General features: G+C 33.7%; 1 protein-coding gene across 5 annotated transcripts in view; it reads left to right on the top strand.

Annotated features, from left to right (window-relative positions):
• unm_sa1614 (un-named sa1614) overlaps nucleotides 1-18,482 on the top strand; it is a 61,893-nt gene that overhangs the window by 26,808 nt on the left and 16,603 nt on the right. For 3 of the 5 annotated variants that reach the window (XM_051122010.1, XM_051122009.1, XM_051122008.1), the window contains exons 9-18: nucleotides 1,924-2,010; nucleotides 3,537-3,548; nucleotides 6,506-6,606; nucleotides 6,894-6,963; nucleotides 8,384-8,471; nucleotides 8,958-9,006; nucleotides 12,036-12,199; nucleotides 15,030-15,163; nucleotides 15,343-15,434; nucleotides 18,169-18,355. In XM_051122010.1, coding sequence (XP_050977967.1) covers nucleotides 1,924-2,010; nucleotides 3,537-3,548; nucleotides 6,506-6,606; nucleotides 6,894-6,963; nucleotides 8,384-8,471; nucleotides 8,958-9,006; nucleotides 12,036-12,199; nucleotides 15,030-15,163; nucleotides 15,343-15,434; nucleotides 18,169-18,355 — 984 coding nt within the window. The remainder of the gene's footprint in view (nucleotides 1-1,923; nucleotides 2,011-3,536; nucleotides 3,549-6,505; nucleotides 6,607-6,893; nucleotides 6,964-8,383; nucleotides 8,472-8,957; nucleotides 9,007-12,035; nucleotides 12,200-15,029; nucleotides 15,164-15,342; nucleotides 15,435-18,168; nucleotides 18,356-18,482) is intronic. The other 2 variants (XM_051122012.1, XM_051122011.1) reach the window with 1 other exon arrangement.

Raw genomic sequence — 18,482 nt, 5'->3', positions numbered from 1 at the left:
AACTGGAACCAACTGCATAGCAACCTGTTCAGAACTGTGAAGCACTACCTGTGGAAGCCTGTTTCCTCCACTGAATAAAAAAGGTAATTGCAAATTTTTGTCTCGTGATAATTCTGACTTTTTTCCTGCAATTGTGAGTTTACATTAGAATTGCATTACAAGCTGAGGTATAAACTTGCAGTTGTGAGTTATAAAGTCAGAACTAGGAGACATAAACTCACGATTCTGACTTTTTTCTCAGAATTGTGTGATATAAACTCACAATTCTGAAAAATGAACTCCGAATTTCAAGATACAAACTGACAATTGGAACTTTTTCTTTGCAGAATTATGAGTTTATATCTCACAATTCTTTTTTTCTTAGAATTGTGAGATATAAACTTACAATTGCGAGTTATAAAGTCACAATTGTGAGATAAAAACTTGCAATTCTGAGAAATTAAGTCAGAATTGCGTGATATAAACTCACAATTGTGAGTTATAAAGTCAGAACTGGAAGACATAATGTAAACTCACAATTATGACTTTTTTCCCCTCAGAATTATGTGATATAAACTCACAATTCTGAGAAATAAACTCACAATTCTAAGACATAAAGTCAGAATTGCAAGATATAAACTGACAGTTGTTAATTTTTTTCTCAGAATTGCGGTTTATCTTGCAATTCAGACTTTTTTTCTTAAAGTTGTGAGATATAAACGTGCAATTGTGAGAAATTACGTCATAATTGCGTGATATAAACTCACAATCGCAAGTTATAAAGTAAGAATTGTGAGATATAAACGTGCAATTGTGAGAAATTAAGTCAGAATTGCATGATATAACCTCACAATTGTGAGTTATAAATTCAGAACTAGGAAGTATAAAAAACTTGCAATTCTGACTGTTTTTCCTCAGAACTGCATGATATAAACTCGCAACTTGGAAGTTTATATTTCGCAATTCTGACTTTTTTTCTTAGAATTGTGAGATATAAACTGGCAGCTGAAGTTATAAGTCAGAACTAGGAGATATAAACTCACAATTCTGACTTTTTTTCTCAGAATTGCATGATTTAAACACAATTCTGAGAAATAAATTCACAGTTCTAAGAAGTAAAGTCAGAATTTCAAGATATAAACTGACAATTGTAACTTTGTTCTCGGAATTGTGAGTTTATATCTCCCGATTCTGACTTTATAACATACAATTGCGAGTTATTAAGTCAGAATTGTGAGATATAAACTCACAGTTCTGAGAACATATCAGTCTTTTCCCCCCTCAGAATAAATAAGCAATTGTGAGTTTGTATCTTTCAATTCTGACTTTATTTCTCAGAATTGCAAGAATATTTTGCAGTTCTGACTTTATAACTTGTAATTGTTTAAAAGTTTATATTTTAGAATTCTGAGAAAAATTCTTTTTTTTTCTCAAATTGTGAGTTTGTATCACGCATTTCTAAAAAAAACATCAGATGTGCGAGATAAAAAGTCACATTTTTTTTTATTATTCAGTGGCAGAAACTGGCTTCTATAACTACCAACATTCTTGGTGCTAAAAATCTAGATTCTTTTAGATAATACCCCCAATTTTCACCCTAGACCACGGAGAGCCACAACAGAGCTTCTTTTGTTTGCTTTGATCACGGCGCATCAAGGTTACCAGCCTCCGCCGCTCTACCTCACACTGACAGAATCAGAGAAAAATCACCGCTGTAAGCAGTTGGTAACATTAAAGTTATGGCTGATAAAGCAGACGGTTTCTTTCAGCAGCAGTGATGCTGTGAGTGACAGACAACTTAATGAAAGGGCCATTGTCTTACCCAAAGCCTAAGTAATTACGCTTGGAAAAACACGGCTGGAGGAATGTACAAGGAGGAGAGGACATGTAGGATGTGTTTGGAGGAATTTAAGTCTGTGTGTGTATGTGTGTGTGCTTGTATAGATCAAACATAAGCAGGATGATGAGAAGAGACAGCTCTGTTCTCTCAGAGATCAGCTCAGACCTGCTCTGCAGCCCGAATTCAAAGAGGTAAAGAATGACACTCTATTTGCACCTCATTCCCACTCGGTTGGCACACACATTTTTCCTACTTTGGAATTCAGACAAATTTCTCATGCCTGCTTTCACACTCCCAGCTGTTCAATTTACAAATTCTAAACAGGCTTTTCTAACACTTTCTTTGTATATGATCTTGCATTCTATGGTTTAGTTTAACTGAAGGCTGTACTTAGCCTATATGTGTAGTAGAGACTGGGGGAAGTTGTCACAAGGGCTATTTCCCAGAAACACAGTCAATTTGATTTTAATTTTGATCCTTTTTGTGTTGCTATATATATAGTGTAAGACTACGGTATGTGGTATAACCCACCACTATGGTCTATGTTTTTCCTTTCTCAGAGTTCACCCACCACTATTGATTCGCTCCAGGAAAATCAATAACATTTTATGTTGCAGTGCATGGCGGTATATATTATTTGTCAGAGTAATAAATAGATACGGTCTTATGGAGTAATTTGTTAGTCCTATTCAAATAATTTATGGTGGAGGGGGATCAATATATATTTGTTACTGTCAATCGTCTTCTACAATAATTAACATAAATAATTGCCTGGAATGACTGTGAAGAGGAGGTACAGTGGCATGTGAAAGTTTAGGAACCCCTTTCAGAATCTGTGACAATGTGAATAATTTTAACAAATTAAGAGAGATCATACAAAATGCATGTTATTTTTTATTTAGTACTGTCTGGAGTAAGATATTTTACATAAAAGATGTTTATTTGTAGTTCAAAAGACAAAAAATAGCTGAAAAACCCTTCAAAAGTTTGGGAACCTTTGGTTCTTAATACTGTGTGTGGTTACCTGGATGATCTACGACTGTTTGTTTGTTTTGTGATGGCTGTTCATGAGTACCTTGTTTGTTCTAAACAGTTAAACTGAGCACTGTTCTTCAGAAAAATCCTCCAGGTCCCTGCAGATTCTTTGGTTTTCCAGCATCTTTTGCATATTTGAATCCTTTCCAGCAGTGACTGTATGATTTTGAGATTCATCTTTTCACTGAGGACAATTGAGGGACTCAAACACAACTATTAAAAAAGGTTCAAACATTCACTGATGCTCCAGAAGGAACCACAATGCATTAAGAGCCGGGGGGTGAAAACTTTTGAATTTAAAGATCAAGGTAAATTGTACTTAATTTGTCTTCCGGGAAACATGCAAGTATCTTCTGTTGCTTCCGAAGGGCAGTACTAAATGGAAAAAAAATGATATTTCAACAAAGAAAAATTTGGACATCTTCATCCTGTTCAAAAGTTTTCACCCCCTGGCTCTTAATGCATTGTGTTTCCTTTTTTTTTGTCTTGTGGACTATATGTAAACATCTTTTATGCAAAATATCTTACTTAGGACAGTACTAAATAAAAAAAATAACATGCATTTTGTATGATCTCTCTTATTTTGTTAAAATTATTCACATTTTCACAGATTCTGCAAGGGGCTTCCAAACTTTCGCAATCTAACATAATTGTTTTTTTAAATGCTTTACTGACAAAATAGCAGTCCAGGAGAGTAAGTCGAGACTTTTATGTTTTTAAATTGCATGTGATGTTATCGAAGGTGCTGTTATTAACCATAAATACTTGCATGTGAACTGTAACTTTATGTTCCCCAAAATTTGCATGTGCAATAAAGTGTCACGTTGTCGCTATGAATGTACAGTACTTTTTGCTGTCAGACTGTGCTGCAAAATTCATTTCCGTTTATCATGTTTTTTTTTTTTTCTGAAAGCTGTTGATATTTGGAATATTTCAGGTTAAACAGCTGTCACCAGCATGTTGTCGACTGTTACAGCGTTCCCACGCATCCTGGAAAATTGTTAATAATTTTCCAGTCCTGGAAAACTCATGGAAAATGACAGAAAATGGAAAGTGTCCTGCAAAATCTTGTAGTTGTCCTGGGAAATTATTATTAAAAAAAAAAAAAAAAGGAATTGTATTCTCCTTTAGACAAGCCCAAAACAAATAATGCTAGTAGCAGAAAATGTTCAACCTGACATAAATCGTAACTGGCCAGTTTCTTCTCCAAATGCATGATTAGCAATCAGCTCTTTTGTTTTATTTCGGCCGATCTCTGTTCTGGTGCTGTTTTGTTTACTATGATAACTAGGAAAATTCTGTATCACTGTTCTTCCATTAGCACCACCTGCTGTCAGAGAGTGAATTTGTGCTTTCAGTCTGTTTTTGTTTCCTGCAGATATTTTTTATGCAGCATAATTTCACGAAGATAAAGTTAGACCATTCTGTTTTTGCTTCAGATTTTGAAATTAGATCAGAAACTTATATCACAATATATTTTTATATCACAATATATTTCTTAATTTCGATATATAATTCCGATATCGATATGAACAACATTTTAACAGATGTCTATACAAACATCTGAAAAATGAATTTGCCAAGTCTATGAAACCTCCTTGTAAAACCATATAATATTTTAGAAAAAGAATGGTACAAATAAATGAATGTTCACCTTTTATTTGTGTTTAGCCTTCAAATACAAATTCATTGTCTGCCAGTAAGAGGTGCTTTTGGAGCGGCAGAAACATCAGTTTCCCCAGTAACAGCTGTACACAAAGCAGCGCAGATAAAATGAAAATGCCATTGAAACTTTTCTGGAGACAGTCGCTTCCCTTCAAAGATACATTAATTTAAATATTAATGTATCACCCATGCCACGTTTTGATTTTGAAATGTGCAGCGCTCATGTTTATTCAAAGAAGTCAATCATGGTATGGGAAACACTAATGTATATTGAAATATCAAAAATCATATCATTGTTATTGAAAAAAATTATATTGTGAAATATATTGATATTGAATCATTGTCCAGCCCTATTACATCATGATTAAATTGCAGTGGTTAGCTCTAATTTTAAATGGCTATCGAACGTTTGCCCTATAATAGAGCAAAAACATCTTGTTTATTGGAATTTGCTTGTAAAAAATCAGAATCGGCCATGAAAAATCAAGATTGGTGCATCACTACTGACTTTTGACAGTTTGAACATTGATGTGTTTCCAAAACTGTCTAATGTTCAACTTTCAGAGAAATATTTCAGTAATTCAGTAACTTGTTAACTAATCATTTTGATTATTGTCAAAAGTAGGCTATACTTCTGTACCACATCAATATTGAAATTTAAAAAATGTAACAATAACAGCCTTTCTGCAGTACCGGTAGTACCAAGTACAGACTCAATTCATACTTGGTGATAGGCGGCTGCTTACAAACATTTCCGTGAATATTTATATCACTTTCTATGAGCAGTGATATGCAATGGCCAGAGGTGTTTTATTAGTCAGAATCCCCTCATTTTTCATTTGACCCTTTTAAAGCACTAAATCCCCTCATTTTCATTTGACCCTTTTAAACACTTAATTAAAAACATTTGAAGGATACATGCCAATATTTTTTTAAAAAATCTTTCTTTAATATTATTGTTAGCATAAATAATGATTTGATTTATTTTAATCTAATTATTATTTTAATTAAAATAAAAATGTCCTGAAAATGTCCTGGAAAGTCCTGGAAAATGATCACCGAAAAAGAGTGGGAACCCTGTGTTACACTACTATCTTTGCACATTTGTCCTGTAGATGTCCGTTATTCTTTAAGCAATTTCAGGTATGATTGAAATGATGTCCTGTTAATAACATTTAACCTGAAATATTCCTTTTTTATTTAATTTATACTCATTGCAAGAGTGACATTCATCTGTTGTGCATTTCCTTTATGTATTAACACTTCATCATAAGTGTGAGTCGGTACTTCCTGTTAGTGTTAGCACTCCTCTGCATGAACGATGTAAAATTTGTGTGACTTTCTTCTCAGCTTGAGTAGTTTAGACTTTATTTTTAGGTTTAGCCAAAAATGAAACTTCAGTTGTCATTTAAAGGGATAGGTCACCCAAAAATTAAAATTCTGTCATTCTGCACCCTCATGTCGTTCCAAAGCTGTAAGACCTTCGTTCATCTTCTGAAGACAAATAAAACAAATAAGGTATTTTTGATGAAATCGGAGAACAGCATCGTAACTGACACGTTCAAGGCCTTGAAAGGTAATAAAGACATCGTTAAAATAGTCTATGAGATGCAGGGTCAGAAAACTCTCAGATTTCATCAAAAACATCTTAATTTGTGTGATGAATGAAGGTCTTACAGGTTTGGAACGACATGAGGGTGAGTAATTAATGACAGAATTTTTATTTTTGAATGAACTATCCACACAATGTTCACACTGCTCTTTTCCGTAGAATGAAAGTGAACTGTGACCTAGTCATATGGACTAATTTTATGGTACATTTATGTTGCTTCTTTGTTAATTTTAGATCTGAAACCCTCTGGTTTTAATCAACATTCATGATATGAAAAAGAGCCGTGGGAATGTTTTTATAAAAATAAATAGAAGCTTTTTGGGCACCACACATAAACAAACCATGACTTTCCTATTTCTTCTTCTGTTGTGCAGGATTCTCTAAGCAGGCAGACTGTGTACAGTATGCATCAGCTTCAAGGCAACAAGCAATACGGCACAGACAAATCAGGCTACCTCTACAAGAGGAGTGATGGGTAAATGAATTAATGTTGTAGCGAATGGTTGCGATATTATCAAAGCTCTGCTCCCGGATCCTGCATTCTTCAAACATGACGTATAATCCACTCATTCATTAAGATTTCCCTGATAAATCCTTTTGAAAGTGCTCTGGCAGCCCTTCCTTTCAAATGATTCATGTGCTGTAGGACACGCTGTGCTGGGAGTTACACATGTATCGGTCTTTGCATTCACTATGTGAGCTCTGTGTTGACTGAAGAGAATTTGATGCGGACGCTGTGCTGTAATCTCATTGCTCTGATAGGTTAAGGAAGATGTGGCAGAAGAGGAAATGTACCGTGCAGAACTGCTATCTTACCATCGCTCATGGAACTGTGAGTGCTCACATCGCTCTCTGGAAATCCAGCAGCAAGCGTTTTTTTCTTCTGCTGGTTTCTGTGATAAAATGTGAATACATCCTGGATATAGATTAAGTTCTACGGTGAAACATTATATAACCGTAGTTAAGCACTTTTCAGGCTTTTAGTTTACCAAATGATGGCATTGATTTTCTTAGACATGTAAAAACTGTAATATTTTGAAATAGTATTACATTTCTTGTATTTTAGTATATTTTAAAATGTAATTTATTTCTGTGATGGCAAAGCTGAATTTTCAGAAGCTACTGTATTACTCTGGTACTCTGTTTCACTTTATATTTATATTTATTTATTATTATTTTTACTTTTTATTAACATTATTTTTATTTATACTATTTTAATTTTGTATACACTACCGGTCAAACGTTTTTGAACAGTTAATGTTTTTTAAAGAAGTCTCTTCTGCTCACCACTGTATTTATTTGATCCAAAGTACAGCAAAAACAGTACAATTTTGAAATATTTTTACAATTTAAAATAACTGTTTTCTATTTGAATATATTTTAAAATGTAATTTATTCCTGTGATTTCAAATCAAATTTTTTAGCATCATTACTCCAGTTACGTGATCCTTCATAAATCATTCTAATATTCTGATTTGCTAAAAAACATTTATTATTATTATGTTCAAAACAGCTGAGTAGAATTTTTCAGCTTTCTTTAATGAATAGAAAAGTTCAGAAGAACAGCATTTATCTGAAATAAAAATCTTATGAAACATTATATGTCTTTATCATCACTTTTGATCAGTTTAAACCATCCTTGCTAAATAAAAGTATTCATTTCTATCATTTCTCCCATCCGCCCCCCAAAAAAATTACACTGACTCCAAGCTTTTGAACAGTATAGTGTATAATGTTACAAAAGCTTTTTATTTCAGATAATTTCTGATCTTTGAATCCTTCAGTTCATCAAAGATTTCTGAAAAAAATGTGCTTGACTGTTTTAAATATTGATAATATTAAAAATATATATATTAAACAACAAATCATCATATTGGAATGATTTCTGAAGGAGTAATGATGCTTAAAATTTAGCTTTGGTCACAGGAATACATTACATTTTAAAATATATTCAGATAGAAAACAGTTATTTTAAATAGTAAAAATATTTTGTATATTTGGATATACAAATAAGTGCAGGTTTGGTGAGCAGATGAGACTTTTTTAAAAACATTAAAAATTTTACTGTTCAAAAACTTTTGACTGGTAGTGTATTTATATCATTATTTTATGCTTCCATGATGTTTAGTTACATTTTCAATGGCTGAAACCAATGCTGATACACAATACAAATAAGATATAAATTAATATCACTAAACAGGTCATGATTAGTCATGATATGTTAGTGATGATTTGCTATCCTTTCATTGCAGCCTAATAAATCACCAGCTAAACTGAATCTCCTCACCTGCCAAGTCAAACCAAGCCTGGAAGACAAGAAATGCTTTGACCTCATCTCACGTGAGTTAACCACGCACCTTCTCAGCAATCCCCAACCGAGAGCTCAGTCCCATGTGATATAATAAAACCTAAACCCCATTAAAGGTAGATTTCAGGGTCTTCACGCCAAGCTGAAGCGTACCAGCCTCAGGCTATTTTTGGTGAAGAGAATTGCTTAATTGTATCTGCATGCATCCATGCATTATTTTGGCCTCAGGTCTCTAGTGTCATTATGAAGTTATGTAACAATCCTGACATATTTTGAGATCTTGAGTCTTTTGAGTCCTTGAACTAAGAACAGGTTGTACTAAAAACAGGGCAGTATTTAAATTCAGTATTTGCAGTTGAGCGCAAATAGTTTGTTCCTTCCTGCCACTTGTATTTTAACAAAAGACCTCAAACCTGTTTTATCTCTTCTGATTGTTTGCTGATTACACGTTAGCTGGTGCCAGCTGAGGATGAATTGTCAATTTGCAAGGAATAATGAGTGTTTTTTTTTCTTTTCAGATAATCGCACTTACCATTTTCTGGCTGATGATGAGTCTGATTGTGTGGCGTAAGTATTTCTTTTGTTTATTCACACCAATAAATGTTGTTCAAATGGATGGCCCTATTTAGTTTGTTGGTATTTCAACCTTAAAGAACCTACTCAGATGTTTATGTACCTGAAAGAGTCATTTTAACATAATTGCGCATAAATCCAAGCAATAAAAAGTAACGCAGACTATTTTTAATACTACATTTCAGGGTCAGAAATGAACTTTTCCATTAAGGGGCAATATTTGTCCCCTGGAAATCATTTTTTTTTTTTTCAATTTTAATAATCACCTTATTATTATTATAAAAAACATACTATGTTGTCTTGCAAGTCAAATACTTAAATATACCCAATTACTTTAATCAATATTTTAAACTGTTGTCAGTAACAATAGACTGTTTAAAATTGTATCTGAATTATACATTTAAAAAACAGGAACTCGTAGGGCTGCAATATTATGACAGAAATCATTTTTGTAGAGTATTGTTCTTTATATTGTAATAATGATTATTAATATTGATATAGATATAAACAATCTAAAATATTTTTGTTTCGTTTTGGACACATCACATTCTGGCTTCAAAGACAAAACAGCAAAAACTGTTTTATTATAACTCCCGTTACAGTCACTGAAGCTACAAAATTAATCTTTTATTTACAATGTATCTGCACTTTGTTCACAAAGCATGCGCACTCAATAACATCTCCAGCCGTTTGACTAATCTGAGCACCTCTGATTGGCTAATGCAGAACTAAATACAACAGAAACGCGTTTGATTGGTTATAAGACTCAACACTGCACAAAACGTAAAAGCAATCTGATGCAGTGTGAGTGAATCTAAATGTAATTCAGCGAATTGTTCAATTGTGCAAGAGGCATCTTTTGCCCCTTTGTATTGAATTCATAGCATTTGTGCATTTGTGCCACAGGCCCTTGTTAATTTCCAATGCTGATACATTTATCTGTAAATATGCACAAAATGTGTCTTAATACAGAGATATTTTAAACGATGTATAACCCTCCTGTTGAAATAGTAAGTGTGAGCAGGAAATATACACTTGTTGCTTTTTATTTAAATTTTTCAGCAGGGTTTAATTTACAATTTCCCAGTTGTGAACTATAATTTGATACTTGCTAGTTGGATTCAAAGAATGGGACATTTTGATTCTCAAGAGCAACTGGACATGAACATATTTTTGTCAGTTTTCCCATAAAAGAGAAACACTACATTTTAAAGAAGAAGTTCACTTTCAGAACAAACAATTACAGATAATATACTCACCCCCTTGTCATCCAAAATGTTTATGTCTTTCTTTCTTCAGTTGTAAAGAAATTATTTCTTGAGGAAAGCATTTCAGGATTTCTCTGCATATAGTGGACTTCATTATGCAATTATGAAGTTGGAGAAGAAAATGAGATGGGAGTTTGTTGACATACCCTAACTGTATTGAACCGGAATACACAGAGTTCACACAGAGCTAGACAAGACGAGCATGTGAGGTTAAAAGGTATATAACTCATAATTTTTTTAGAAAATGACTGATCGTTTAACTAGATAAGACCCTTCGTCCTCAGCTGGGATCGTTTCAAGGTCTTTAAAGCTGCATTTAAACTACATTTTGTAAGTTTAAACTCAGGGCACCATAGAAATCCACTGTATGGAGAGAAATCCTGAAATGCTTTCCTCAAAAAACGTAATTTCTTTACAACTGAAGAAAAAAAGACATGAACATCTTGGATGACAAGAGGGTGAGTAAATTGTCTGTAAATTTTAGTTCTGGAAGTGAACTTTAAGTGTACACTTCCAAAAAAAATCTTGGGTCAGTAAGAAGAAATTGATGGTTTTATTTAACAAGGACTCAGTAAATTGATCAAAAGTGTTAGTAAATACTGTTTATAAAATTGCAGTATAAGAATAGTTTAGAAGAAATAATCAGAAGCAATAAATACAATGATTATAGAATAAATAAATGATTTCTGAAGGATCACGTGACGTGGCTTCTAAAAATGTAGTTTTGCATCGCTTGAATAAAAATATAGTTATTTTAAATTGTACACTCTCAGAAATAAAGATACAAAAGCTGTCGCTGTTCTAGTATGTACATTTTAAATACTAATATGTACCTTTAAGGTATCAAAATGGATTTCATGTACATTTTGAAAATATACCACCCCAGTAACAGCTTTTGTACCTTTATTTCTGACAGTGCACCAGTATGTCACAGTATTGTTGTTTTATTGTATTCTTGATCAAAAGCAGATATGGTAAGCATAAGAGACTTCTTTTAAAAACAATAAAAAATTACACCATCTCGTTCTATGCTAGTGTGTATCTGCTAAAAGTGAATACACTTGCATAAAGATGGCCTTAACGCTAACAAAAGGCCACAAAACCCTTATTCTGATTTCATGGGCTCTTTAAAAGAGAAATGCTATTGCTCTGCCAGACACTGATCTGTCTGAGTCTCAGTCCACCACCCATGTGACTGTCAGATGAGAATGTGTGCACGGCGTCAGATAGGAAAGAGCTTGTATAATTTTCAGTGCACACACACCTCTCCCAATCTGACCTTTCCATGTTGACAGAGTAACACAGCCTCCTTTGGAGAGAAAGCAAAATATGTAACATTTCTTCCTCTGATGTGGCTGTCTGTACGTTGATCGAAATGCTTCCCGTGTCAGATCACGGCCCGGGCTTCCATCTTCCAGCCCGGGCTAAATGTCAGAGTTGAAGAGAAGCGAGTGAAGAGATTATTGATAGTTACTTTATACTGCACCTTTTCAGAAATGAATCTAAGAGAGTTTATTCACAAAGCCTGTGCGCTGTTTACAGAAATTCCCTGAGCTGTGACCGAGGGCGTCTTCTCATTAATTGCAGATGAACTCTGATGTAACCTCTCAGAGCAGGATCATTATTAGTCACAAATGACTTTTTTGTGCATGGTGCCATCTGGGAATACTGATGTAATCTACATGCCTTTGATCTGAAGTTTCTTGTCGCCCTCTAATGGTTATCTTTATTTTTGCACCTTACTAAAAATATCAGGTGGATATCAGTGCTAACAAACAGTAAGCAGGAGGCTCTAAATGTGGCTCTGGATGAGAAGAGGCCAAGTGGGGAGAACAGCGTTGAGGATCTGACCCGAGCCATCACTGAGGATATTCGACGCATGCCTGGAAACAACGTTTGCTGCGACTGTGGGGCTCCAGGTGAAGTTTACACTTGCATAAATGTTTTCAGACCCAAAAATGAAAATTGTGTCATTAATTACTCACCCTCATGTCTTACCAAACCCGTAAGAGCTTTGTTCATCTTCAAAAGACAAACTAAGATATTTTGATTAAATATAAGAGCTTTCTGACCCTGCATAGACAGCAACGCAACTACCACGTTCAAGGCACAGAAAGGTAGTAAGGACATTGTTAAAATAGTCCATGTGACATCAGTAGTACAACATGCACGGAAGAGTTTTTTTCTTAATTTTTAAATTAAGTCATTATTTTTGTTTTCTTTGCACACAAAAAAAGTATTCTCGTAGCTTCATGAAGTTACAGTTGAACCACTGATGTCACATGGACTATTTTAATGTCTTTCTGGGCCTTGAAGTTTTTAGTTGCGTTGCTATCTACGCAGTCAGAAAGCTCTCGGATTTCATCAAAAATATCTTAATTTGTGTTTTGAAGATGAACTTACATGTGAGTAATTCATGACAGAATTTTCATTTTTGGGTGAACTATCCCTAAGTGTTTATGTGTTCTTTGATGTACAGTTGAGGTCCAGAGTTTACATAATTTAAGAATCTGCAAAATGTTAATTATTTTACCAAAATAAGAGGGATTAAACAAAATGCATGTTATTTTTTATTTAGTGCTGACCTGAATAAGATATTTCACATAAAATACGTTTACATATAGTCCACGAGAGAAAATAATAGTTGAATTTATAAAAATGTCCCCGTTCAAAAGTTTACATACACTTGATTCTTAATACTGTGTTGTTTCCTGAATGATCCACAGCTGTGTTATTTTGGTTTAGTGATAGTTGTTGATGAGTCCTTGTTTGTCCCAAACAGTTCAACTGCCCACTGTTCTTCAGAAAGATCCTTCAGGTTCCACAAATTCTTGGAATGCATGGAAAAACAATGCACTAAGAGCTGGGGGTGTAAATGTGTACATGAAAAAAAATACATTTAAGCAAAATAAGAAAAAGTACACATCCTCATTCCGTTCAAAGGTTTACACCCCTGGCTCTTAATGCATTGTTTTTCCCTCTGGAGCATCAGTGAGCCTAGAACCTTCTGTAATAGTTGCATACGAGTCCCTCAGTTGTCCTCAATGTGAAAAGATGGATCTCAAAATCATACAGTCGTTGTTGGAAAGGGTTCAAAAGTGCTGAAAAACCAAAGAATTTGAGGGACCTGAAGGATTTTTCTCAAGAACAGCAGGCAGTTTATGAATAATTATCACTAAACAAAACAAAACAAAAACACATCTGTGGATCATTCACGTAACAACACAGTATTAAGAATCAAGCTTATGTAAACTTTTAAACAGGGTCATTTTTATAAATTCAACTATTATTTTCTCTTGTAGATTATATGTAAACATTTTTATGTGAAATATCTTCTTCAGGTCAGTACTAAATAAAAAAACAACATGCATTTTGTATGATCCCTCTTATTTTGGTAAAATAATTAACATTTTGCAGATTCTGCAAGGTGTATGTAAACTTTTGACTTCAACTGTATCTTGAAGTCCTGTGTAAATACCATGGTATATGAATATGCTAATAATTTGGGACCAACATAGATTAATATTCAGAATAGCAGTTGATCAATATGCATTTTTCCATCACCTGTTCTTATTTTTTTTTATTTTGGTTGCCTTAATCTTGAATATTTGTTACACTCTTATTCAGTACAATGGTTTTAACATTGTGAATCATTAGTAGTTTCAGGTCTGTTGTCCCAGAAGCTTGTAAAAATGAAAGAGAGTTTGGTCAACTTTTAGCCACAAAAATCTAATGTCAAGGGTCTTGAACAGTTTTCACAGACTGTGTTTATATGATAGAGCCCTACGTATTTATTTTAACAGTGCAGTTGGAATAAAACAGGGTTAGAATTGGAAACTAACCAGTTTAAGCAAACAGCTGCTTTGGAAATGGACACCCTGTGCTGGTCCTCTGTTCATGCTGTTTTTTCCAGTGCCTGTCCGTAAATCATGCTTAATTAAATTAGCACTTGGTGAGTGTACATGAACGTACAGCCTGCAGGATTAACAGCCACATTTCCTTTAAAAAATGCTGATGATTTGGCTTGAGAGTTAAGATTTTTCTCCGCTACACCTTTTGTCTACACAAGTGTGTGATTGAATATTACTGGAGTCAGTGTTATTTTGTATTATTTCGATATTATCATAGTAATTATTGCAATTTGAAATGACCTTTATTTTTATATTTTCAGTTTTCATTTTGATTTTAGTTACATTTTCTCTATTATTTAATTTTTATATTTAATTCTATTATTTAGTTTTTAGTTTTTGTTTTTTTTTATTAATTTAGTTTTTTATTATGTGCTTTTGTAATTTATATATTTTTTTTATTAATTTAGTATTTAGTTTATTGTGTGCTTTTGTAGTTTTTATGCATTTTCCCTTTTTATTTTTGTATTCCCTATTTTATTTATTTTCCATTTAGCTGTAATTTATTTTTATTTTACTTGAAATTCTATTTTATGTATTTTATATTTTACTTTAACTTTAATTTTCTTTAACTGAATTTATTAGTTAGTTGCCAAGTCAACATTTCAGAAAGTATTCGTTTAAATCATTTTAGTTTTTAGAAATAGTTTTAGTTAACAATAACAACTGACCTAACAGTAACTTTTATGAGGCCCCCTATTGGTTACTAGTTGTAAGATATAACATTTTACATCATGTTCTTACACCAATGATAAGAACTTGAGTTTAAAATGGGTAATAACCCCAGTTCCTGACTGTCAGGCAGCTTATAATGTGTTTTCTTTACATTCTTTCCTTTCAGATCCATCTTGGATCTCTATAAACCTGGGAATCCTGACCTGCATAGAGTGCTCAGGGATCCATCGAGAAATGGGTGTACATTATTCACGCATTCAGTCGCTTTCTCTAGACAAACTAGGCACTTCAGAATTGCTGGTAAGGATTTACAGTGATCAGCAGATGAGGAAAATAAATTCACACACTGTTTACTCTAGAAAGTTGTCATATTTAATGCATCCGTGTATCTTTTTTCACAGCATGACAATATCAGCAATTTCATATGGTCTTAACCACTACCTGCAGATTTATGGCTCTTTCTCTCTTTTGCGTTTTAGTTGGCGAGAAACATGGGGAATTCAGGTTTTAATGAAATTGTGGAGGCCAATCTCCCCAGTCCCTGTGTGAAGCCGTCAGCAGAGAGTGACATGTGAGTGATGAGCAGCCCTGTAATTGCTCTTCAAACGGCAGCCAAATGGTTCCAGCTCTTGGAGTCTCTGTGTCCCCATAGCACCCGGGTGTCTTTAGCATTTCCCATCGCATTCGTACCACTCAATTCCCCCTCAATCATTAGTTTTTTTCCCAGCAAAGGAGCACTCTTCACGACTGGGCCAGCTTTAACCTCTCTGTACACAATTAACCTGTCTGCAGATGGTGCAAAGCTTTTAAATTTGTTTTAGATTGATCAGTCTTCAAAGTAATTCGAAAGCTGAGGAACGTCCAAATTACTTTAACCTTCAAACTTACGTGGATGTCACAATCAATGGAAGGAAGCTGGGTTGTTTACACTACTCTTGCCAGCACTATTATTATACTCTTACACAGAGCCCTGAAATAGCATTCATATTTATAACATAACTTTATTAAAGATGTTATATAAGAGGAAGTGCTTATTCGCTCCAGTGTTTATTTATTAGGGCCCGAGCACTGCACTGCGAGGACCCTATTGGAATTGCTCCGTTTATTCCGGATTATCATTCTGCCATCACCGTCTGACAATATTGATTAAGAAATTAAGAATTTCCTTTCTAGACTTTCCATGTTTAAATATCAACACATTTTTAATATTTGACAGAATTGTGGAGGAATTGTTACTTTTGTGAAGAGATTAGCCAACCGTAAACATATATACACAACTGGTCAAACGTTATGGTTAAAATAACATTTTAAATATATTTTAGAAGCAATTTTATATATGTATACACTACCGCTCAAAAGTTTGGGATCAGTAAGACTTGTAATGTTTTTTAAGGAAGACTCTTATGCTCATCAAGACTGCATTTATTTGATCAAAAACAATAATACTGCAAAATGTTATTACAATATAAAATAACGGTTTTTATTTTAATATACTTTAAAATATAATTTATTCCTAGGATGCAAAGCTGAATTTTCATCAGTCTTAAGGGACTCACATGCTGATTTATTATTAGAATGATCAATGTTGGAAACAGATAGTTGGAAACATATTTTTTTGGAACCTGTGATTCTTTTTTTCAGGATTCTTTGATGAATAACAAGTTAAAAAGAACAGCATTTATTCAAAATATAAATCTTTTCTATGCTATCTAGTCTATGCTATCACTTTTTATTAATTTAACACATCCTTGGTGAATAAAAGTAATAATTTCTTTCAAAAAAGAAAGAATAAAAATGTATTGACCCCAAACTTTTGAAAAGTAGTGTATATTACTTTAAATAAATGCTGTTCTTTTGAACTTTTTATTCATCAAAGAATCCAGAAAAAAGTATCACAGGTTCCAAAATAATATTAAACAATACAACTGTTTCCAGCACTGATAATAAATTAGTATATTAGAATGATTTCTGAAGGATCATGTGACACTGAATACTGGAGTAGTGATGCAGAAACTTTCAGATTGATCACAGAAATAAATGAGATTTTTAATGTATATTAAAATAGAAGAACGTTGTTGTACATCGTAATAATGTTTCATTTTTTTCTGTATTTTTGATCAAATAAACGCAGCCTTGACGAGCATTAGAAACTTATTTAAAATACATAAAAAATCTTAATGAAACAACATTTGACTGGCAATATATATATATATATATATATATATGTATATATATATACTGTAGAAAGAGAGAGAGAGAATATGTAATCTATTTTAACATATTTTAAAATTGTATTTTTTATTCCTGTGATGGCAAAACCAAATTTTCAGCAGCCATTATTCCAGTCTTCAGTGTCACATGATCTTTTAGAAATCAATCTAATATGCTGATGAGGTGTTTAAAAACATTTCTTATAGTTATTAATGCTGAAAACAGTCAAGAGAGCAGCGTTTATTTGATATAGATATCTTTTGTAACATTATAAATATCAGTACTGTAACCCTCAAGCCATCCTAGGTGTATAGGACTTTATTCTTTCAGACAAATACATTATTATAAATACAATATTTTTAATACTTATATTAAAAAATGTGCTTGCTCTTCATATAATGGCAGTGAATGGCTGTTGAGACAATAGAAGTCCAGTAAAGTGCATCCATCCATCATGAAAAGTACTCCACGTGACTCCGGGGGGTTAAAAATTCCCCCTTAAGCGGCTTTTTGTGAACTATCCCTTGTGGAATACAATTATTAGTTTCTTTCAAGAAAAAAAAATATCTTACTGACTTCAAACCTTTGAACGGTAGCTGTAAGACTTAAAGGTGCAGTAACCAAATAGCCAGTGCAATTTTAAAAGTCGAAGAGAGGATGCACATTATTATGTAAAACTTAATAACAGCTGTTTTTGGTGCAAAACTCCTTGGATTTTTAATTAACATAACTGATTTGACTTGAGGCATCCACAAAAAATACATTGAAAGCATGGCCCCTTTAAGAGCTCTCGCAGCTGTTGTCTGCTGGTGTCTGTCTCAAGGCTGGATTTTTTCCTAATGGCAGTCTCTGTAGTGTTTCATCCTACATCTGTCCAACATGGTACCCGGAAAAAAAGCAGCGAGTTGCACTAATGAGAGCACCGGTTATGTCGTCTCTTACCATCTGTGGCTTGTAATGAGCTAGTAGACATTACAGACATGTTCATTTTTACAATTTGACTGGACAAAAAACCAAAACACATTTTATTGTTATTGTACATCTGTTAATTCACACTGCTATTTTTAATAACTAATAGAAGTTGTTTTTTGCAGGGCCATGCGTAAGGACTTCATACTCTCAAAGTATATGGAGTGGCAGTTTGCACAGCGTAGCGGCGGCTCACCAGAAACAAAACGCAAATATCTGCAGGACGCTGTGCGCAGTCGGGACGTCTTCATCCTCTTACAACTGTACGCTGAGAGAATGGACTTCAGCCTGCCACTGCCATGCCCCCTACAGGTCAGCAAACATGTCTTTACTCTAAAAAAAATGCTGGGTTACAAACAATCCAGCACTGGGTGAAATATGGACGAACCCAGCAACTAGGTTGTTTGACCCAGCGGTTGGGTTAAATGTTTAACCCAAC

The sequence above is a fragment of the Labeo rohita genome, chromosome 11, assembly GCF_022985175.1.
Source record: "Labeo rohita strain BAU-BD-2019 chromosome 11, IGBB_LRoh.1.0, whole genome shotgun sequence".
In the NCBI taxonomy this organism is placed as follows: Eukaryota; Metazoa; Chordata; class Actinopteri; order Cypriniformes; family Cyprinidae; genus Labeo; species Labeo rohita.
Note: the sequence above shows the minus strand (reverse complement) of the source record. Positions and strands in the feature narration are given on the sequence as shown.